Source organism: Microplitis mediator, chromosome 11, assembly GCF_029852145.1.
Source record: "Microplitis mediator isolate UGA2020A chromosome 11, iyMicMedi2.1, whole genome shotgun sequence".
NCBI lineage: Eukaryota > Metazoa > Arthropoda > Insecta > Hymenoptera > Braconidae > Microplitis > Microplitis mediator.
In genome coordinates, this window is record NC_079979.1 from 1722501 (window position 1) to 1747268 (window position 24768).

At 36.7% G+C, this 24768-nt stretch overlaps 1 protein-coding gene across 9 annotated transcripts in view; it reads right to left on the reverse strand.

The window, feature by feature from the left end:
- Nucleotides 1-24768, reverse strand: part of LOC130677052 (homeobox protein cut-like) — an 83298-nt gene that overhangs the window by 1875 nt on the left and 56655 nt on the right. For 2 of the 9 annotated variants that reach the window (XM_057483614.1, XM_057483612.1), the window contains exons 4-9: nucleotides 9954-10272; nucleotides 7553-8797; nucleotides 1976-2336; nucleotides 1170-1833; nucleotides 829-1102; nucleotides 1-733 (exon numbers count right to left, since the gene is read on the reverse strand). The exon at nucleotides 1-733 is cut by the window's left edge and continues 1875 nt beyond it. In XM_057483614.1, the coding sequence (XP_057339597.1) occupies nucleotides 1-733; nucleotides 829-1102; nucleotides 1170-1833; nucleotides 1976-2336; nucleotides 7553-8797; nucleotides 9954-10272 (3596 nt within the window). The remainder of the gene's footprint in view (nucleotides 734-828; nucleotides 1103-1169; nucleotides 1834-1975; nucleotides 2337-7552; nucleotides 8798-9953; nucleotides 10273-24768) is intronic. The other 7 variants (XM_057483616.1, XM_057483620.1, XM_057483618.1 and 4 more) reach the window with 7 other exon arrangements.

Below are 24768 nucleotides of genomic sequence, written 5' to 3' on the forward strand. Positions count from 1 at the left end.
GGTGGACCTGGTCCAGGTGACGCTGCGTGATAGAACTCAGCGGTGTCATTACTGGATGTATCAGAGCTGTTGTCGTGCCCTGGTCCACTGCTGCGTCTTCGTTTGTTGGCCTCACGTCTCTCGTTCTTCAGTGCCTGGAGTCTGTCAACATTGTGGGCGTCTGAGAGCCACAGTTGCATACGTATGAAAGGCTCACGGCCTTTGATACTCAGCATGTGCCAGGGCTTTGGTTTACTGAGTAACTCACTGACTGAGCCTTGAGACAGACCTAGTACGGCTTCACCAAAGATCTTCTGGCCAATATTATTAGCCAGCAACGCTTCCTTGATCTTGGTGGTGATGGTCTGTGTGTCCAGGTCCTGGGTAAGGGCTGCCATTTCGTAGACACTTGGAGATATGTGTGGATGAAGACTGCGTAGAGGTGAAGTCATTTGATGTGGCGAATGCAGACCCATTTGCTGTTGCTGCTGAGCCACTTGCTTTTTCTGCAGCTCCATAGTCAGCTGGACATGCGGATGATGACTCGTAGGTGTCAGCATCATTGGCGGAGGTGGTTGAGGATGCTGTTGATTTGGTGGTGGTCCTAGCTGCATCTGCTGTTCATGCTGAGCTGCCTGAGCTGCTGCTTGGGCTGCAGCTTGAGCCGCTGCCGCTGCCTGGGCCTTGGCAGCATTCTGCAGTTGTTCCTGCACCAGCTTGGTCGGTGGCATCGGCTTCATTGGCGTTCCACAAGCTGTAATATCAAATCATAAGTTAGTCACCTATTCCACAGTGAAGGAGTTGCGTTGAAAGTGATGAGAATGGAAATAAAAAAAATAAAACAATGACCTGAGTTAAACTTACGAGGCAGGCCGCCGTAGCCACCAGTCCTCATCAATTTCTCTGGTGCTATTTTGTATTGGCTTGCGACGAGCTTATGGACTGCCTGTTCATCTTCCAAAAACATCTTCATGCGTATAAAAGGCTCACGGCCTTTCTGGGTTAGCATGTGCCAGGGTTTTGGTCGAGCGAGAAGATCAGAGACTGATCCTTGACTGAGTCCTAAAACGGACTCGCCAAACAATCTCTGTGATATGGAATACTGTGAAAGTTGCTCCTTAACCTGGAATGCAATGAGGTACAAAGGTTAGGGAATGCCTGTACTGTTTAGTTTATTAAAATGAACTTACGTATTTCCTTACCCTCTTAACAATATCCTCGGTATTAAGATTATTGTAAAGATCAAATTGCTGCTGAGTTATTGGTGGCAAGACAGCCTTCAACGGCCGCTGGTTTGATGAATGGTGGGTCTGGGTGGACGGTTGGCTGATCAGGCTGTTGGTGATCGATGCCATTCGCTGTAGAGGACTCGCAGCTGCTGCACCAGCAAATTCCTCACTTGGATTGATTGCTGGTGGAAGAATAGAGTTGCCAAGTGGCGAGCTGGCACTAGAACCCCCAGGAGTTGATTGAGTCCCGGGTTCCTGTTTAGGTCGGACAAGAGAAAACGCGCTGCCCGCATGCCGCATTGCTTCCTCCATCTTTTCTTTCTCCTCCTCTGAGACTCCGTTCATCAGCTTGGTACGTGAGTCTACTTTACCAAGACTCAGGTCTTGGACTCCGGCTCCATTGGATGACAGGTGGTTTTGGTGAAGTGCTTGCTGGTGGAGAGCCAGAAGACCTGGGAGTGTTGGCAGACCAGGAATGCCCGTCAACGTGGCATTTTGACCAGGTGCGGCGTTGAGCTTCTGCAGCTCGCGGTGGTACGCATCCAAGGCCATTCTAATGTCATCTTGGGTGCGTTCCATACCCTGGAGACCCTGGTTCGCGCTGAAAAAATGCGAAAACATCGCACTACGATTAATTGCGTTACGATGCTGTCCTCATTGAATTTCGATCGGGCTGCTAAGGGAGTGATTATTTAAACCAACGACTCAGAAAGTTTAAGAACTGCGTTAAAGGGATTTAAAGATGATAATAACTGCTGATATTTTACCTGGGCGCGAAATCACGTGGTCCGCGCAGATCATCAACACGACGACCCATCAATTTAGCCAGTTCCTCTTGGTAAATCCTCACGACTTTTTCTTGGGGAATGTCATCATTTTCGTACTTTTTGATTCGACGATTCTGGCTGTCGTACCTGTCTTTGCCGAAGGGACTCGGACACCCTAATCGACTTGGACTCTTACTGTCAGCGTCATTCGAGGTATCGTGCTCTCGTGACAGATGCTGTAGATGCTGACTCGACTCATTGAGCATATGGGCAATTCGCTCGTCATTAATGTCCGTCGGCGCACCCTCCGTTGGCCCACGTGCGAATGCTGGGATTCCTTGTTCTTTCCCTGAAACATAATCTATAAGTAAGGCACAACTTGCGGTGTATTCTCATTGATTTTTGGTTTTCTTAATATTATTGATTGGATTTATAAGACTACAGGTTTTATGAAAAATGATCCCTAGTGATCCTAAAAAGTGATTTCATTACTAGCTGTCATTACTCTTGACTTCAAGTGAAAAATTGTTTTTTTTTACAATTCGCGGTCTAATGCCGCGTGCCCGTATCTCGAAAACCATTGGCCCGAGAAAAAAATTAAGTCAGACAAAAATTGTAGGGAATTAAATTTCCGTTGGAACTAGTACCGACAACTGACACTTTGTTTCAATATTTACCACAAAATTCGCGATGAACCATAGGAATAAAATCACCTAATTTTGAATATCTGCGCTCAGATAGTCCTCTTGAATGATTGAAAGACTATTTTATAAAATTGGTTGTTTTAAAAGTTATCATTAATCTCCGTTTTAATAAATAATAAATTACACAAAAGTTTGTTAATGATATCAATGATTTATGAGGTTGATTATTATGATAGTCGCTGATAAAATAGAGTAACAGTAAGTTGACTAAATAGCCGTCGTGTGTCGGAGTTTAACGACTAGAAGACAACCGCCCAAACTCTTCTCTTCTTAGTCATGGAGTGGAGCGAGAGTTTTAGAGTAAGGAGTGAGGCGAACTTGTCATTAAAGACTTCATTGTAAGCCAGGTCTTCTATCATCAGTCTTTCGCTTTACTTCCAACGTTTAGTAGTTTTTTTTATTTCCTTTGAACCATTTCCCCGAAATAGTCTTGGGATAAAAAATCATAAATGGGAGAGTTATATAAAGATGAATTATACATACATATATATGTGTATGGATATATATGTATACATACATATATGTTTTATTAAATAGTCGTTTCGGTCCGCGGCGATTGGCCTTGATCGTCGTCGCTGGGATCGAATTAAACAAACATCAGGGCCCTGGTTTTAAAAAGGAAAGAGATGTCCGTTCGACGAGGTCTGATTCACATTAATTACTTTCGAATTACGCTTAACTATAAAGGGGATAATGAAAAATACTTGCTAAGTCTTTTAAATACATGTATGGATATTTATTTTTGTATATACATATATATATATATATGTGTTGTGTGTGTGGATTGTAACTGCGTAATGACTACAATGAAATTAAACATCACGTTGGGCAATCAGTAACAAAAGACTCCTCGAGACACAAGAACTTTTTAAATAATAATGATAATGAGAATAATAAAGCAAGACTTATTTATGGTTATTGTTCAACGTGGGAAACTGAATACTAAAAAAAATTGCTTAAATATCTTGTGATTACGTTATTTTTTCGGTATTTTTTTAAATTTTGTAAAAAAAAATTTTTTAATATATCGATTTTTTCGATTTGATGTATCGATTTTGGTCGATTCGATATATTATGGAACTGATAACTACCGAGGATGATTGATTTTATAAATCGATTTTTTCTATTTATCGAAAACGCCACAATCGATATAGTGACTTTCGATACATCGAAGACGGCACAATCGATACATTGACTACTGATATATCAAAGACAGAATAATCAATATATCGAAGTTCATTATATCGATTTATTGCCTTCAATCTATCGATTATACTGCCTTCGATACATATTAAATGACAATATATCGAAGACAGTGCAATCGATATATCGATGACAGTACAATTGATATATTGACTTTCGATGCATCGAAGACAGCACAATCGATACGACTACTGATATATCGAAGACAGTATAATCAATATATCGAAGTTCAAGATATCGATTTACTACACTAATCTATCGATTATACTGTCTTCGATATATATTAAATGACGATATATCGAAGACAGTGTAATCGATATATCGATGACAGTACAATTAATATATTGACTTTCGATGCATCGAAGACAGTACAATCGATACGACTACTGATATATCGAAGACAGTATAATCAATATCTCGAAGTTCAAGATATCGATTTACTACCTTCACTCTATCGATTATACTGTCTTCGATACATATTAAATGACAATATATCGAAGACAGGGCAATCGATATATCGATGACAGTACAATTGATGTATTGACTTTCGATGCATCGAAGACGGCACAATCGATACATTGACTACTGATATATCGAAGACAGTATAATCAATATATCGAAGTTCAATATATCGATTTATTACCTTCAATCTATCGATTATACTGTCTTCGAGATATATTAAATGACATTATATTTGAGACAGTGCAATCGATGTATCGATTTTATATCAATCGATGTTTAAATTTAAACCATCATCGAATCAAACGAAAGTCTATTTTTGAATTAAAAATTCTATTTAATTACAAATCCAGTCATAAGATAAATTTTTTTTTTTAATTTAAAAATAATTAATAACGGTAATTATTTATAAATATATATTATAATTATATAAAATTTTATATCTTTCTCTGAGAATTGTATTGTTAAGAAAAAAAAAATTATATATAAAATAAAATTTCTCTGACAAATTAGTCTTAACGTAAGTCACAAATACAGTTGAGTTAATTAGCAACAAGATTTTATCATTTTACGAGTCTTGGTTTTTTATTTCATTACTATTATTATTATTTTTATTGTATGTATCTTATTCTTCTGAGCAGTGTTTGTGTAGACGTTATTATTGTACTGAATGATTGAAATAAGTTAGACGAAAATTAACAGAAGTTGATAATAATAATGATAATGACGATGATGATGATGATGATGATGATGTGCGCAACAATGCGCGGCGAACCGGCTCGCACGGATACTAAAACTCTATATTCTTCTATTACTGTATATTTATATTATTTATGTACCGATAGACAATCTCTTTAAGCTCGGTAACAATTGTATTTCTCAATAAATAATTCTTATTATTCACTCAACAAAATAAAAAAAAATTTATATATATATATAGGAAAATTCACACGAAAACAATTTGATGTTTTGTAATTTTTTTCATCACTTTTTTCACCTTTCTCACCTCAAAGATATTAGAAAAAAAAAAGAAAAATTTGTCAATTTCAAAAATTTGAATTTTCCCGCCAATTTTTAAACAAAAATACCGATATATCGAATGATAACAATCGATATATGGAATAGTAACAATCTATATATCGAATCACGATATTAATCTATCGATTCAATCCATCGACCTATCGAATAAGACCGATATCGACTTATCGAATCGAATATGATCGATATTGGATCACGATAATCGATGTATTGAATCGAACAAAATCGATGAATCGAATCGACCAAAACCGATGAATCGAATTGGTCATATCGATTTCATTCAAACACAATCGATATTAAAAATTTAAAAATAAAAATCGATGCTATGAAAATCTCAATAAAATTAAATAAAATTTAATCAATCGTCTAGGCGTTGACTTTAAAAAGAAAAAAAAGATCCTATTAATAAAAATAAATAAAAAAAAATAGAAAGCCGTTCAATCGCGATAAAGGGGCTCGTTAGCGCGCAAACAAACCGCAAACGATAAAAGGAAACTGAGTAAAGCAAAAAATAACAATAATAAAAAAAATTATTTGATATTGTAATTTATATATTCGAGTCTTTGTCTCATTGTCTTATGCTCGGTTAAACATTTTTTTTTTGAGTATTGTATTAATATTTCAATTATTATTTTTAACATTTCAAGGGTTTAAAGACAAAAGTTATTGAGATTTGTCACTCGACGATAATAGAAAACCACGAGCGGCTGCCTCTTATTCCCAATTCTGTGGCTCCTTGATTTCTGAGAGAGTTCTTGACTGCTATGAACTAACTCTCTACTCGACAAACTTTGTGGTGGCAATAACAACCAATCGATTGCTGATTCCTCGATATTTTATTGCCCAATCAAAATTAAAACACGTAATTTATCATTTACTTTTAATTAATGGCCATTTTTATTTCTTCCCGTTATTAATAAATGACAAAAAAATTATCAGTTACAGTCCAACGGAAACCGACAATCCATTGACGCACGACGATATGTACTCATTAGCTGTCCCGACTAATATTTGCCTCATATTTTAAACATTCCACCGGATATCAACAAGGACACTGATATTTTTTATTGTATCAAAGAATGTAGGGTATAATGAATCGTCAAAAAATATATTACGCAACATGTATGCTAATAAAAATTAATCTAAAGTGATTAGATACCAAAAACCCAAGTTTTCGCAATTCACGTTTTTATGACGATTACTAATATCCCGGAAACGGTTGGCCGTACGACTAAATTTATGAGGACTAAAGTTGTAGAGAGTTTAAAATCCTCTGGAAAGAGTACCCACAACTCATACTTATTTTCAATATAAACCGAGTAATGAGCAATTGACAAAAAATTGTAATATCGATATTTCAAATTACCGGTTGTTTTAGAATCTAAACTAGTTCGTAGCAGATATTTGAACTAAGCTCAGTAGTTTGTATTAATTTTAAAGGATTTAATTAAAAAATAATCGGCTCATCTTACCCCAGAACTTATTTACTCCCCTTCTTAATTTGAACCCAACAAGAGAGTAAGAGTAAGAATAACGTGAGATAGACATAGAAACCCTCAAACCCGTCAAACCCTCAACTACGTTCATCTCTTACTTCCTCACACCCTGCAGCCTATTCCCAGGAGCTATTAGTCTAAACAATATGGCTGCCAAAAGCAGAACAATCAATAGCGACCAGGTACCCAACTGGTTTGTATTAATTAAATCAACATCAATTAATCTCATCTACAATTATTTATTAAAATTATATATTATCTCGTATTAGATGATAAAATGCATGTGCTAAGTCATTGGCAAAGGTTGGATTAGTAAGCGTTGGGTTAATTATTAATAACTGTTAAATAATGAGTCATGACATGGCGCTTCAATTTTCACTATGCCCGAAATTGGCCCACTTTTCCAAAAAGTTTGCCGGGACCAATTTCGGCCTCTGTAGAATAATTTTTACTTCAATCAATTTAATACACCAGCCGAAATTGGCCCATTTCATTTTTTGCCCGAAATCTACCCAATTCATAATACCCCGAAATCAGTCCAGTGAAAATTAACGGGCTAATTGTAATTTAAAAGGTCAAGTGAGATACATTCCAAGAAAATCCAACCGCTGCCAAGGACTTGGGTAAGGGATCAATTTAGGTACAGGTTAGGTGATGTAACAAGATTAATAACTCACCTTTTTTGGGTATCAAGGACTTGAGTAGCAGTACGGCGTTCTCATCGCATGCCCATCCGTGCATTTTACGATAGCTGTCACGTCCCTTCTCCGTAAGTTTATCCCAAGGTTTAGGTTTACTCAGTAACTCACTGACAGTCCCTTGACTAAGACCCAGTACGTATTTGGCAAATAATCGCTGCCCAATATTGTGTATTGACAGCAATTCGCGCACTCGTCTTGCGATATGTAGAGTGTCCAAGTTTTGGCTGGCATATTTGTCCATATTGTATCTCAGCATCTCTTGGAGACGTGCCTCCATGGGATCGCCTTTTGGTATCAAAGATTCTCCAAGACGGCCAGCCATGCCTGCGGCACCAAACTCGTCGCCGAATCGGAACGGGTGGTTACGATCGTCAAACCTAAATGGTGACTTGAGTGTATCAAGGACACTCAGTCCAATACTGTTATTATTTGTCAGATGATGGCTGTTGTTATTGTTATTGTTGTGGCACTCATCGGGACTCTTGGGCGCCATGATCAGTGAGCCATTCATTTGACTGAGACTACTGATGCTGTTGCCTTCTAGGATTGCTGAAGGCTGCATAAGACTTGATGGAGATGTCAGTGCACCTGTTGAAGTGGGTGTCGGTGGAGCTGGAGTTTCATGGCCCGGAATGGGCGTTGGAGCTTTCTCAGACGCATCAATAACACAGCTGGTGATTGGAGTTACTGACTTAGCTGGCGCTGGGTTGATCGAGGTGGATGTTGACGTCGTTGATGCTGATGATACTGGATCTGTTGACGGAGACGGTAGATGATGATTTGATGATTGTATTGCTGCGTTATTAACTTGTGTAGATGCTATTGTAGCTATTGGTTGGGCGCCAATGGTGGATTGGGTACTCTGCTGAATATTTAAGGATTGTACGGCCACTGAGGTCGATGTGGTCGAGGTCAAGGTCGAGGAATTTGTCTGCTGGCTCATTATCGAACGTTCGAGAGATCGACGCCAATTGGCAACGATCTCTTCGCCCAAAAATGAACCAAAGGTCTCAACATTTTGAAGGGGTGGGGGAAATAGGATACTTTGGGCGCCAGTTGGCGTTGGAGTTAGGCGAGTTGATGTTGATGTGGTCGATGGATGGGTTCCAGTAATGGATGCAGGTGTTGTACTTCTTCCACCACTAACACTACCAATACCAACACCTCCCGTGACGTGGGGTGACGCGGTCGAGGCGCGATGCAGGGGCGAAGCGAGTCCACCTGCAACCACCAAATAGTTTTTCATTCACCGTCTCCCAATTTATACCCACGAAACCACCTCGAGCTTTTGTTGGGAATTTTATTTTTTATGTGATTTGAATTGAGTCTATTCTAATCCAGACTCTCCTTCAAATTTCGTTCTTGATATTATTATTTTTAAATTTCTAAGGGCACTGGCTATTTCTTTTGGAATCAAGAAACTGGAACTTTCAAGGACTAGGGACCCAAGGAGTCCAGGATCTCAGGATTTTTACGGACTAAGGAGTTGAGGAGCTCAAGAGTTAGGAATTCAAGGAAATTATCCAGCAGAGGTTAAAAAAAATAATAATCTCTTTGCTATCTACGCCCGATTCTTGAAATCGATTTCCAGGCAAAAGAATTAAAGTATAACATATCAATGGACTTTAAGGAAAAATTGGGATATTGCGGCCAGAGTTAGTGCATGAGCGTCATTACAGTGCCGATCATTTAATATAAAAAAAAGTAACGATAAAAATATAAAATAAATATGATTTTATTGAAATAAATGATTGGTACTGTAAATACATAATTTAAGTGTGGAATGAGAATGGATAAGCGATCAAGTGAGAATGACGTGGAGACAAAAATAGAGTTAAGTGACACAAGAGCAAGCAAGCCGAGTTATTTTTACGATTGCGTCTTCATTTTATTTATTAATAAATACTTTATTGCTATTTTTTTAAAATCAGCCCCTTTATTACCAGAAGAAAGAGAGTCAGGATTAGTAACAGCCATTTAATTATTATTTTAAACCTCAGTCTTTTGTATAAATAAGAAAAAAATAATAATAAAGATCTGTTTGCTTTAACGGAACGGTGGGTTCACGTGCGTGTCGCGGCATAAAAAAAAGTGGTCTATGAACAAAATGATTGAATGAATGTAGTCTTTAAATTATCTGCTAGTTCATTGAACTTTATTAATGTGTACGAGAGAGTTTATTTATTTTATTTATTTATCAACTTGTCTAGCATAAATAATAACATGTAAGGTAGAGAGTAATTTAATATATATCATCAAGTTGATCAATGATCGTGTTATTACATATTTATGTTGGGAGTCATGAATTGTTAGCTCGATAGTGAATCGTAGGCGATTAGAAAAATAATGAAAATGGATCTAAAAGTTTTGAACTTACCGACGGTATCGGGTGTAGTTGACGGCTTTAAGGTCTCGGCCTGCTGGAGAGCTTTGCTTCGCTCCATCAGCAAGTGTTCAAGACTCTTGCCCGGTTCCCCCGTGGGAATCTGTGAGAGATCAACCGATCGCAGAACACTTATTTCGCGCTTAAGATCATCGTAGTCACGCTGCCGGTCGAGCTTTGCTTCCAGTCGGTTGATTTGCTGTCGACGGGACTCAAGCTCTTCTTCGAGCCGTGCTGTGGTCGCGGCACTTGTTTCTTGAAGTCTTTGTAAGTTTTGTTGTAACCTCGTTACTTCTTCTACCAATTGGTTAATCTAAAATTGAGCAGAAAAAATTTTCCTGGTTAGAATAATTCCTAACATGGGCGCAATACGCTTATAGTTTTTTAATGTGGGTTAAAACGCCTTGTATCGATTATCGACAATAAGGTTTAATAAATTTATATATGTATAATATATACTTTACCTTCTAATACATACAATGTAAATTAAATCGATGTTAAGTAGAGCTTACAGCAAGTAACAATAAAGGAAACCACCGATCGATTGGAATAATATCATAAACCTAATTCTCACGTTATCGTGTATTAAAAAAACGTAATAACGTCATCGATGTGTGCATAGCGTGGTCTTTGATCGACGGGCCACGTCGTCTACTTATTTATACCTTCAAATCAACGGCCTGTATCGACTGTGTAATAAAAACTTCTGAATCGAAAAATTCGACTAGTTATTTACAAAAAAGTAATGGCTCGAAGGACCAAAAATTTTGTAATTTTAAACTATAACAGGCTCCCAAGTTTGTAAAGGCAAAAAGAAGGAAGAGAATTGAAAAATTGGGAATGTAGGTTAAAGTGTAATAGAGAGAATTGGATTTAAATGCTATCAATACGCAATATATTTGCACGAGTAATCACGAATGCGTTTAGCGTCCCGTGTGCGAATAGGTAACAGAGGGTTTGTGGGAGTTGGGAGGGGTGCAACAGAGGTTCGGGATCTAGTGGAAACAGGAGTCAGAAGTGAACGGTGAACGGGTTTCGGATGGTGGTAAATGCCGCGCTGGGGTAAACGATCGCGGCAATTGTTTTCTCCTATTATTCGCATTTCCGCGTTCAGTTTGGTTCGATGAGTTAATCGTGGACCTCAATTTTCTACCGATATTCAACATGTATCTTGATAAATTATTATTTAGTCGACTTATTATTTGGTCGAGTTGGTCAACTGATTGTTTATTTATTTATGTAGATTTTTTTTATTTGATCGATTGAATTTATTAGTGGTTAACACTGCAAGAGATCGATGAACCTTGACGCACGAACTTGTCTGTTTGTAGTTGGTTTATTTATCCGTTGGGCGCTTTAACAAACGGTAGTACATGAGAAATGAGGTAGCAGAATTATATATTACTGTGTGTGAGGGCTGTTTTATAGGAAAATGAGCTAGACAGAGACAGTATATTACGTGTCGATTGTCCTCAGTTTACAGAATCAATAATTTAACATTGCATGTTGGTTATTTTTTTTGCTTTCTATGTAATTGTCGTTGTCAACATCACAAATTAACGGCTGGGAATCAATAATGGTATTAGTTTTTGTATTACAAAAAAATTAGCCTGCCAAATTGTGAATTTTTAGGAACTCGGGCGGGTCGTTGTTGGACAGATGATTAATTTACGAGTTTTTAGAATTATTTTACTAAGTGGGCTAGTTTGGGTCAGTCTCAATGAAAATTAAATTTTATCCATTGGGGTAGGAAGGAGCGATTTGTCGAAATATTTATTTTGATAAATTATTAACTCGAGACTTTTCTAAGCTTGTTCCTAACTGAGTTGGAGCTTGAACAATGAGATGCGATATCAAGTGGATGAAATCTATATACAACTCGAATACAAATTTCGATCAAGTATTCCCGAGACAGAATTAATCCTACTGGGAAATAAACCCTTTTCATTGTCTGAAATCAATGATCATTTACAACACAAACTTTGAAATTCATCTAAAATAAAAAATTTATAAATCGATTCGAACCGATAATTAGAAAATGATATTGATAATCTTTGCAAATTGTTTCGGGGGAAGAGGTTGAGTGAAGATCGATCGTCTGGAGTGTTAATTTTCCACCTGTCCTTCCCTGAGGCTTCGAAAGCCTCCCTAATAACGCTTACTAATGACGAACACTATTAACGTGCGATCATAAGTGGCAAGTTTGTTGGAGTTGGACAACTCTTAGACGCTATCATGAACTTAAAGATAGATAAAAAAATAAAAAACATTAAATATCTAACAGACGGGACGGTGGCCCGCGTCGCCAGTGGTTTCAGATGACGAATATCAAGCCGCTAGCACATCGGCATCCCCCTTGGGTTAATCCCCAAGCGAAAATTTTTCATATCTGCATCGTGACCGGGCTTTTGTTTGCCCGTCCCTATTGATCACATTTTCTCTACTCTAGTATAATCAATCTCCGTTGCGCGCACACGCGTAACCCGAGAACGGCACCCCCTTACGATAGTCGCTCACGAACCCACGCAAGTTTGTATTTTATTCTCATATATATGTATACATAACAACGAGGTATATATTAATTTTATCTCTGTCTTACTCCCAAGTGATATTACAATCACGTCAGAACTCATTTATGCTTATATGATTCAAGATGGCTCTTGTTTATTATTTGTTTTAAAAAGTTTTAAATGATGATGCTATAAAATGGCTTTAAATTGTTATAGTGTCGTAATAAATTGTCCTAATATGGGCATAAATAATACTAACATGGTCTAAAGTATTTTAGACATGGGTACTATCAATCTTAGCACGGACTAAAGTGTCCTAACATGGACCGCTAAGTGTTTCAGTATGGGTATAAATAATCCTAACAAAGGCTGGAATGTCCTAATCTAGGCTAAAAATGTCCAAATGCGGGTTAAATTTAACGAATGAAACCAAAAATAAAAGTTTTATTTTCTATGATTCATTCTATCCTTACACGAAATATTTCATTCCCCTATTGTGATAAAAAAAATACTCAATTGTCCTCTCATTCTAATACCCACCACACACACACACACGCAAAAATATGTAGATATATATTTAAAACATTTATATACATTATTCCATCTCATTCATACTGCGCGTTATCTTTAGTATCGTATCTTTGTCATTCTCTTATTCTGTGTTGTGCATCGTCGGACGGGTTGGTATAGCTCGGTAGCTTTGAGGGTGATAGAGATGGAAGGAGAAAGAGTGAGTCGAAGGGTTGCCCGAAACTGGAAGTGGGAATTATGGGCAGGATTAATATGCAAGGACTGGATACGTTCGGCGGGTAGTTGAGAGTAGGAGGGTGATTTTGATGTGGAGTGAGGAAGAAGCTATGGAAGGAGTCGAAGGAACGGGTGAGAGTGAGGTAGTGGGTGCCGGTGGGCGCCAGCTAGTGGTATGAGGTATTTCGGGGTGGTTTTACTCGTACCGGGGCTAGTGTTGCTGCGAGATGGGTAGCGGTTGTATGGGAGATGGGAGATGCTAGAGGATTGAGAACGATACGAAGCATCAGTAGGTTGGTGGCGAGCTGGCACGTCGAGAGAAAGAGCTAAAGCAACCGGGAGACGAAGAGTAACAACTGATATCTCGTTGTGAGTGAAGGAGCTAGACAGATGAGTCTATACGACAATAGTAAGAATAAGAGCAGGGATGTCAGGGGGAGTGAGAGAAATAGAGAGCTCCCTTATGGGATACGGGTAACGGACACCCCTATCGATTTTACAACTCGATATATGTGAATACCCACTTGTCTAATGACTGATCGGGCTTCCAACCCTTTACCTTATACCACTCTGTACTGCCTCCGATTCTACCCCTCCCGGGCTACGGCTGTAACTTTTACCCCCTTCGGCTTATGCCGCCGATATCCAAACACCTCGATGGTTACGTACATCTAAAAAGGCCTACGGGCGGCTTCGAATATGTGTGTCTGTGTGTGTAAGCGTATAGCTGGGTTTATTGTTTATTCGATGCAATACTCATTATAATTTTGGTTCCTTGTTTTTTAATATAGTTTGTTTTATCAAGTTTGAGTTATGGGATGTAATTTATTTTAATTGTGTTATGTTGAATGGAGATACTGGATTCAAGTTACTTTTAATAATATTCCGTACTACGAAGGATAATTTTATCCTCACAATAGATTCGATACCATTTTTTTTTTGTTCAGAGTGTTAGCTTTCAAGTGAAATTATTGAGTTAGAGGTTTGAATTTGAGTTTAAAATTTTTAATGAGGGTCGACAAAATCGATGCCCTAGTATTTCTAATCAACATGCGCCAAAAAGTCTAAGCGAGGGCTAGAATGTACGAGTGGAGGCTCGAAGGCCCAAACACGGACTTATCGTCTGAATTTGAGCTACGAAATTTTTGCTTGGATATCAAAAATCTCAGGAGAGGTTACAAACTTTAGTAACGAAAACCAGAATAATCCCAAGCGTGGATGAAAAATTTAATTACTGGCTCGAACGTCCAAAAGTCGTGATTTTGATCTAAATTATTTCGTTGCATTGACTAAATAAGTCTAAGGATTAACAAAAATAATCGATTTTCATCATCTACGAGCGACTAATAACTAATTACCGTGAAAAAATAAAAACTACGAGTACTAATAATCTGAAAACACAGTGAGATCTCTTACCGCATATCCAAATCCTGGCAATTCAACTTCCATACCAGCGAAACTACCCATTCAATCTCCAATCGCATTCAATAGATCTCGCTCTCTATTACTCTTATTTCATACCCACGCAATCCAAATTACGAGTGGTTTATTTCTTTCCCAGATTTTATCCTTTTTTATCAGCTCCCTCCCCAGCATCACCACCTCCTGGTTTTTCAGTTTGTTTTTTTATATTTTTTAACTTTATTTTCATTTTTACCTTTTGCATCTCATTCTGGCTAACTAAAGCCCCCTGGACCACTACGTAGAGATCCACTTTATTCAAACTTATCAGAAAGCCGAGTAGCGAGGGAAAGAGTGGACGGACTCCCCAGAGACTCAGTATAGAACCAGTCGGAAGAGGTCCAAAAAAATGACCGCTCCCAGCTGAGGAGGGGAGTTTTTTTCAGTAAGGGGTTAGCGAACGCCTAGCCGAGTATGTGGCGTATCTACATAAGGGTAGTCTCCTTCGCATTGTGCGATCGTGCCGCTGGGGGTAGGGGCCAGGACCGTCTAAGGGGGAAAAGTGGTTGGGAAGGCTGTGATATTTTATTTTAGCGTTCTTCTGGGGGCGCGAGGCTAGATAAGCCCGCTGAGGATTTATGCTTATTACGAAGCACCTTGCCGATGGGGGTTGTTACGCGTTTGGACGCGTGTAACTTATCGTTATGTTTAAACTTACTAAAAAATATGTATATTCATAATAACAACCTCGGAATAATGGCCGCTTTATATATTACATTGTTAGGGTTTTTATTTACATTTTTTTTTCTTATACTCGTAGATAACGGATTTTAAAAATAATTGCAGCTGCCCGCCAATTTTTAACTTGGCGCCATCCTGAGTGCTACTGATGTCAATAAAAAACTTTTTGACCAAGGCGCTATGGTAAGTTGACGTCTTTTCATAATTGGGCGCCAATTCCAAATTGACCGCCGAGAATATTAAGTATTTATTTGAAATTTGATAACATGGGGTGCATTCGGAAATGATCTAGCTTTAGCTCTAGCCAATAGCGAGATCTAGAACTAGAAGATTTCCGAACGCAACCATGAATTTGAGTGGCAATAACAAATTTCAAGACCAAGGCGCTTCAGTATGTTGACGTCTTCTTAAAATTAGGCGCCAATTTCAAATTGACCGCCAAGAATGTTAAGTATTTACTTGAAATTTGGTAACATGAATTACTGGGTGGCAATTAAAAATTTTGAAATAAATGAAAACTGAACAGTAAATTGTAAATTAAAGTTATAAAATTAATATTGAACCACAAAGTCTCTGATTTGCATTATGGTCGCGGGGCGTTTATGAATACGTATCCAAGTGTGTATATATATATATGTGATATACATGGTTCGGCGAGTGCGTAGCACGGTAGAAACCATATATTAGCTTGGGATATTCGCCAGAGAGAAATATTGAACGGGTAAAGAGTACTGGGTATGAGAAAGACGTGAAAGAGGTGGAGGAGATGTAGATGGAGGTTGAGGAGGTGGTAGAGATGGAGTAAAGGAGGGAGTAGAAAAGCGAACGGTAGAATACGACGATGTAAAAGAGGTTGGTATAGGATAGTGGAAAGAGGTAAAAAGGCATATATGAGTGGTAGGTATGAGAAGTGGTAGGTTTGGACGTCAGGGGAGAAGACACCGGAGATGTCTGTTCTACCATACGTAATGCTCTATGAAATTCGCAATGTCCGCAACGTCCGATATATATATATATATATATATATATATATATATATATATAAAAAGAAGGAGCCAAAAAAGGATTGATAAAAAGAAAAGGGTAAAATGAAATAATAAAAGAATAATAATAATGATAATAATAATAACAGTAGTAGTTAAAAAAGAAGAGTTGAAATGAGTGGAAGGTATTATTGAGGAAAGAATATTCCGGACGTGAGTTTTAAAATTTATTGGCACATTCGACGAGTTGAGGAAAAGTATTTTATAATAAATCCTATATATGAATTAAATCGTTAATTTCTTTTTGCTTCTCATTACTCATTTATTAATTTTAATATTTTAATGCGCAGTAATCTAATTTGATATTTTATTAATGTATTTAAATTTATGACATTTCAATTATTTTTAGATTATTTCAATACTTATATTTCTGCAGCAGTCTAAGATCTGCGAATAAAGCTGGTGCTCGATTACTTGGACAACTTCAAATCATAATAGAATAATTTGAAAGAATCCGTGTAAAGTTATATGGGAATCCGTGGAAATCCTATAGGAAACTATGGGAATCCACATAAGAAAGGACAGATTTGCATAGAAATCCATGTAGGAAAGTATGGGTCCCTAAATTTCCCTACAGAAAATCCATGTAGGAACCTTAGGATACCTAGATCCCCATATAAGAAATTCCTAAGGGAAACTGGATGACTAAATTCCCATATAGGAAATCCATATGGAAAAGTATAAGATTCTAGTCTCTCCTACGGGGGTTCCGCATGGGTAACCGTACATCTGAATCCATATGGGAAACTGGGTACTTGTATTTCTCCATAGATTCGGCATGGTGTGGATTCCCTTGGAAATTCAATTGAAAATCTATATGATTCTATGCTAAATTCCTGCAGAAAACTGTATGGGAATCCATCAAAAATACCATGGAAGAATGCACATAGGAATCTATGCTGGATTCTTATAGAAATTCAGCACAGTGTGGATTCCATGGGAAACCATGTAAGAGTCTATATAGGAATCTATGGTGACTTTCACGAAAAAACCATATGGAAACCCATCTGAAAACGCCATGTGAAAATCTTTATAGGGATTTTCGATAGGGATCCCTGTAATAGAGTTCTAGGGAATTCGTTAGAACGCTAGGAATAGTTTAGATTTGAGAGTTAGATCGGTTCAAGGTTGACGTTAAGATATTTTTAATGCCCAAGTTATTATTTTAAAAATATAATAATTGTAGATAATATGTGTGCATATATATGTATTGGAATATGTATGTATAGCAAGGGGTATAAAACAATGAGAATCAGACACACGAGATCAGAGTGTATGTGAAAACGTCTCGCGTATATAAGCGCAAGAAGCGCGCATTAAATGTCAGAGATTAGCGGCTGAGCGTTTCGTATCGAGCTATTCTGTCAATAAGCGACTGGCAACAATGCCAACGATTCGAGAGCTGCTGATTGTGAAATAAATGCTACTGCTGGTACAGCTTCTCTGGCTCTTCTACTCAAACTCCAGCTTCTGGTACTGCTGCTGTTGCTGTTGCTTCTCTTTTCTGTATGATTCTCATTCACTTGATGGCCTTTTTGCGCGACCCTTTCCACCATTTTACCTATCACGCTCCTTCACAAACTTGCTGCCACTTTTCCACCAGCTAAACTCAAAGTTTTCATCAACAATACATCATTTTCACGCTATCTATTCATTGTTACTAATTTTCACTAATTAATTTACAAAAATTTTTAGTCTAGAGACGAACTTCTGGTGTCAGTCTAGTTCCAAAAATCTTCCAACCAGGACCTGTGGTCCGAACATCGTTCTGTACTGGTCCTAAGACCTCACAGGTACATTCTGAGCCATCACTACCCGTGTAAAAAAAACTCGTTCCAAAAAGATTCCAAAAAAGTTCCGCATATGGAACTTCTAAACATGAGACAGATTAGAACTTCGAATGGAACTTTTTTGGAACGTTAGTAATTTTGATGGTAAAAAAAAAGTTGTTATGAGCAAATTTAGAGTCAAAAAAGGACGTTCTTGGAACTTTTTTGGAATTTTTTATGGACGTTTTTTTTTAGTTCTATAAAAAATTCAAAAGTAGTGATTTTTGAACTATTTTGGCATGTTTCTGGAACGTCTTTATTCTACAAAAGATGCAAAAGAAGTGATTTTTGAAAGTTTTTGGAACGCCTTTTTTAGTCCATAAAAAGTCAAAAGTGGTGATTCTGGAACTTTTTTGGAATGTTTTTGGAACATCTACTTTAGTTCTATAATAGGTTGTAAAGTAACGATTTTTGAACCATTTTTGAATGTTTTTGGAACGTCTTTTTTAGCTTTCGAAAAAGGCCAAAAGTGGTGATTATGGAACTTTTTTTGAATGTCCATTTAAAATTCCAAAAATTTCTAAGAACGTTCTTTTTTGACTCTAAATTCACTCATAAAAACTTTTTATTTACCATCAAAATGACTAACGTTCCATAAAAGTTCCATTCGAAGTTCTAATCTGTCTCATGTTTAGAAGTTCCACATGCAGAACTTTTTTGGAATCTTTTTGGAACAAATTTTTTTTACACGGGTACTGTACTAACACGCTCCTAATAATCGCAATACGAATTAATAATTGCTTGGACGTGAAAAACTGATTCAGAAATGAGTAGGATGTCGTCTGATGGAGGCTAAAAACGGTCAGAAACAAAATAATCCTTTTAATAAAATTATAAAATTTTATCATGACTAATTTTTAGTCACAACCCTTTTTGACTTGGTGATTTAATATATATTCAAAGCACCTTCCCTTAGTTTCGCCAGGAGAGAAACTCGAGACAAATGACAGTACAATAAAAAAAAATATAAAAAATTGCATACGTGAGAATAACGTCCCCTTACGGTTACTCGAGTTTGTTGGTCGAAGCGTCGTGGTTACGCTTGGATATGATGAAGGGTATAGGTTCTGATATAGGGGTTTCTTTTTTTTATTTTTCTAAAAAAGGGTAAGAGAAGGAACAGTGGGAGGAGAAGGCGAAGGATATGGTAGTCATATGTGGGTAAGGGGGAGGGAGGACTAGGGCTAACGAGAGATGAGAAAAGAGGTGGAACCCTCGACGAGAATACCAATAATAAAGGGTGGAGGAATAGGGTGGTTTAAACTCTCGGGATATGTCGTCGTAGTTAGTGTCCTGGTCTCCCAGTGTCCTCATGACGTCATGCTATTCTCGGTAGCTTTGTTTTTTTTTAATGCCGCTATTAAAAGTAAAATGGAGGAATATACTGATGTGACAACAAGATAGAAAGTATAGAGTTTTTTATTATTCGATGTAACCACTCACGCACACGGTCATTAAATATTTATATTTATTTATTCGTTATCATTTTTAATCATTATTGATCAGTATAATCAATAGTTTACAATAAAATCGACACGCGAGGGTTTTTTTATATTTTTTTTCAACGATACTATCAGTTAGAGAAAATACAACTGCGCTGGCTATCGTGAGATCTACCCCCGGGTAAGAAATCAAATTTAAAAAAATAAAAAAGGGGACGGTCTAATGAACTTTCTCATTGATTGGCACAAATGTCGTTACGTAATATCACGAGAAAAATTTTTTATTTGCACGAGTTAGTTAGAAAATTTCAATCGCCATTTTAGTCTCAGATGTGTTTTTTTATTATTTATTTTTGGGTTATGTTTTTTTTTATTTCAGAGGTTATTTTTTCCGAGGGACTGTCTCTAATTTTAATATCTGTTCGCTTTGAGGCGCTCTTGCTCGTTACGAGGATAAAAAAGAGTACGTGTGTTGCTGCGGTTTCATTACTTGGTGTCCCTTTGGGTGCCCGGTCTGTATAATGAGCGGATAACTTTGATACGTATGAAGATTTTTTTATGGCGTTGCTAGAGGCATTAATATTTAAATAATTAATGAATTTATTTGTCTTAACAAAAACCCTTGATATAAATTGGGATGGACCTAGAGATGTTGAGATACGAAGAGACGTTAGAATAGATGAAAGGATTGGCATTCAGAGGTAATTTAGCGATTATCGATGCTACGATTGGGCTATTGCCATCGTCAATTTAAACCCTAGTCCTTTCACGTGAATCACAATTTACAGGAAGCGGATGTAAAATCAATTTGAGATCTGAAAGCAGCTCGAAGGAATGGATTAAGATTTTGACATCAAGGCAACCCTTTGTCAGGGGATATTTTTTTAGTTTTAAACTTTTGGTGACGTTAAATTGTAATTAGGCCAAGTAAACAAAACCTAGAAACGAGGAAAAAATATAAAGTCATGAATTTAATAAGAAAAATGACCAGAAATCGAATTCGGCCAAAAAGACGCTTTGAACCCTTTTCCCGGAGGACTTGTTAATTATTTCTTAGACTTCCGGTTTGCATATATACTGGATGGACATCACTGCGGAAGATTAGGGAACAAGAAAAAAATATATAAAGTCAAAATTATTAGAATGAAACACAAAAAAATTAAATTTGGCCAAAAAGACGCTTTGAACCTTTCTTCCGGGGAATTTGTTAATTATTTTTTAGACTTCCGGTTTGTTTTTATACTTAATAAGCATCAGTGTAACAGATTAGGGAACACGGAAAAAATATATAAAGTCAAAATTATTGGAATGAAACATCAAGAAATCAAATTTGGCCAAAAAACGCTTTGAACCCTTCTTCCGGGGGACTTGTCAATTATTATTCGGACTTCCGCTTCGTATATATTGTAAACAGGCATTACTGCGGAAGACCAGAGAATATGGGAAAATTATAAAAATTCAAAATAATTGAAATAGAACTCAAAAAAATCGACTTTCAGGAAAAATGCGATTTTAACCCTTTTGTGGGAGAAGTTCAAAAAATTTGTGTGTGTAAATTTTTAATAGGTCGCATAGCAGCATTTGATAGAACATGGGAAAAATATAAAACGACTAGAATATCTGAACAAAATAAAAAAAAACTTTAACCCTTTTACTATTGAAGCAAGAGAACGCGAATAAAAAGCACGCGAACCCTATTAGCTTGGTTTGACTCCATGACTATTGGCAGGAGATTTGATCCCCAATCCGGTCTCTATTTGAGCATAATTATTGATTATTGGACTTCAGAAGGCCAGCTCTTGCATCAGGTTCACCAGCGACTCGAGTATGGAAGCAGAAGGCGAGAAGGGCGTCAGTGTATGGGGGATGTAAAAGTGAGATACTCGCTCACTCATTCACTTGGTTTATCGGTTTGAGCTTTCTCCGTTGGAGGAGCTTTCTCACTGAGTAGGTACCAATACGGGTGGATTGCGCTTGGTCTAGAGACGAGGACTGGTGGGGCCGAGCGTAAAGGGTGAAGAAGAACTTGGGGGGTGATTAAGCTATACGCTAGATATATCCACCCTCACCCTACTCATTCTCAAAACCTCATCCTCATCCTCATCCTCTTCCTCATTCTGGTTCCCGTTCTGCTAACCTCATACTACCAGCCAACCTCTTGCTGCTTGGGTGTCCGCGCACCCTTCGATATATTTCCCACTTCCACCCTTTCCTCCCCAGCTACTCCCTCCCTCCCCCTTCTGCACCAGGGCCGTTTCTGTACTGACAATTAGACTGATAGGTATATCTTAGTCTGCTATCGATTTGATTCCATCCACCCTATCCCCTATATTGTACCCCCACATTTCGAAGAGTACAACATTAAGGGCTGCAGAGGACTAGGCGCCAAAGGGCTGGAGGGACGCCTTCATTTACAACTCACGATTTATACACTAAATCCAAACTAAATATTTTTTACTTTTTTTTCACTAAGAAAATTCAATAGTTAGATATTTAAGCCGGATTTCCGGGTAAATCGGTAATTGTAGGATTAATTATTAAATGGACTTCATATTCTACGCTTACCCGTGACCGCAAATTTAGTATTTGCACCTGTGATTTAGTTAGTGCACTCACCTGTAACAAAAAAATCATTTTAACGTTAGTTACTGGCTTAAATTATGAATGCGGTATTATGGTCACAAAGAAATTTTTATAGGAAATTTTATTCTCTACAAAATTATCTCTATACATTTTTACGCTATCTCCCATACTTTTACTGCAGTCGTTGTCCCACCACTCAAAAAAACAAAATCTTGAATATAGCTTCTACATTTTGATCTCTAGAGTCTAAACTATTGGTCCTATCGAAAAAATTTATATGACCAACTTTGTAGGAAATAAAATTACCTAAAAAAATGTCTTAGCTGATTTTACTCTATCTCTAATAGCAAAGTCTGAATTTTGTATTAAAAATAATAATAGTTAATTTTTTTCCTAAAAACCTAAAGTTGAAAATTTTTATGTACATACATATTGTAAATATATGTATATATATGTACATGTATATCTGTATGAGTGTACTGACAGCCAGTTGTAAACCCATAAAGAAATTTAATAATAAATAAAAAAGAATATAAGCTCTGGAGTTTTTATCAGCTACCGCGTCGTTTGCTCGGCAGGAGACGAACGCCCGGGGGTCCCTCAAGAGTGTATTGCTCAGATTTATATTATGTCTCATCGTAAAAAGTCAAATGTACATTTTTTTTCTTGACTATACCGGAAAGACTAAATAAATAAATAAAACAAAAAAAATATTTAAAATAATCCCAATACGACAATAAAGTTAAAAATATATAGTTAAAATTTTTATAAATTTACTATTTCGGTGACCTCGTAACGAACTCGTTCTTCAAGCGCAGGCTAAAAAAGTGCCGACGACATTCTACAAATGACACTAATCGTCTTCCCACGGTTTCGGGACCGATTGTGTCTTGTGTTTTAAAAAATAAGACAATAAAAGGAGACTGGCACCCCGCAATTCGATAATTGTACCATCCAAACGGAAAAACAACTTTAAAACAAAACTCGAGAGTTTGGGTATTGTTTTTTTTTAGAAAAAACGTATAACTTAAATAAATTATATTATTATCTATTGTTACTTCAACCCTCGGTAACGAGAATGAATAAAAAAAAATATATAAAAAGAGTTAAAACTTTTTTACAAATCGGTAAAGTTTACAGCGACTCAATTTCACGTTAACACGCAACCCACTGACACTCCACCTTTTTTCAGTCTATCAATTACAGGAAAATTATAAAATCAATGAAATAGAGACTGTTATTTTGCAAATTTTGTCAGCTACAAAAAATAACTGATACATTTTTTCGATATTTTTAATAGATAACCGGCAATTTTAATTTTTATAATGGAATAATTGGTTGGACGAGTAATCACCTCATGAGGACATTGTTTCACTTTTTACGGCTAAAATATTGATTCTAGAGAAAAAATGTACAGGACCATTTTTGTAGCTGATCAAATTTGCTGAAAAAAAGGTCGAATGCACTTTTTCGATATCTTGGATAAATAACCGGAAATTTCAATTTTTAACAAGAAGTGATTAGTCCGACGAGCAATCACCACATGAGGACACTGAGTTTCGACTAATACGGCTAAACTATTGATCCTGGAGAAAAAATGTATAGGACCTTTTTTGTAGAAAATAAAATTTCCTACAAAAAAGTCTTTGACTTATATATGCCGCGAGTTATATTTTAAAAGTTCTGTGCAATAAAAAGTCAAGTATTTTTACTACCAATTCAATTGATGGATAATTAAAGATAATATGAAATTATAATTATTATTATTATTATTTGAAATATTATTTGTTAGAAAGTATAAAAAGTACCGGATAAATCAATAAAAAATTAAGAGGTTAAAAAAGAAACGGATGGCTGCTAAAAAAAGGGTTTGTGCTGTCGATGAATAAATAACGAGGTAACGAGTTATGGGTAATTTTGTAGGTAAAAAATACAAAATAAAATAAAATATAAATGTGTTCGTTTTTTAAAACTTGTTATTTATTCATAAATATAAACTGGTGTGAACTCTGGTGGGTTTAAAATAATATTTCAGTCGATGGGCGAGTAAAGAATAAGAGGAAGCAGCCGGCAGTTGTCGATCGAGGTCAATGGACTCATTTGATTGACAACTACAACAGCTACTGTACTAAAAGACACCCACGAAAAAAAAATTAGATTCATGAGCTAAAGGATCTGTAATCTGTTGCCCGGGTCATTGTAATTAACGCCACCCGCATGGATTAATAATTATAAATTGACAGTTAATAATCGCTTATTTTTAAATTATCCATACCCCTATTTTTAGATTTCATTTTACGGGTTTAATTATCAAGGCGGCTTTTTCAGGTCAAAGACTTTTTTTTATAAAATTTTATCCTCTACAAAATTATCTCTATACATTTTTTTGATATCTTCAATAGTTAAGCTCCAATTTTAATTTGAAACCACTCATTATTAAAACCCATTATTTTTTATTAATGATTCAGAATTTTAGCTCTAGAACCCAAATTATCGATTCTAGATGAAAAACT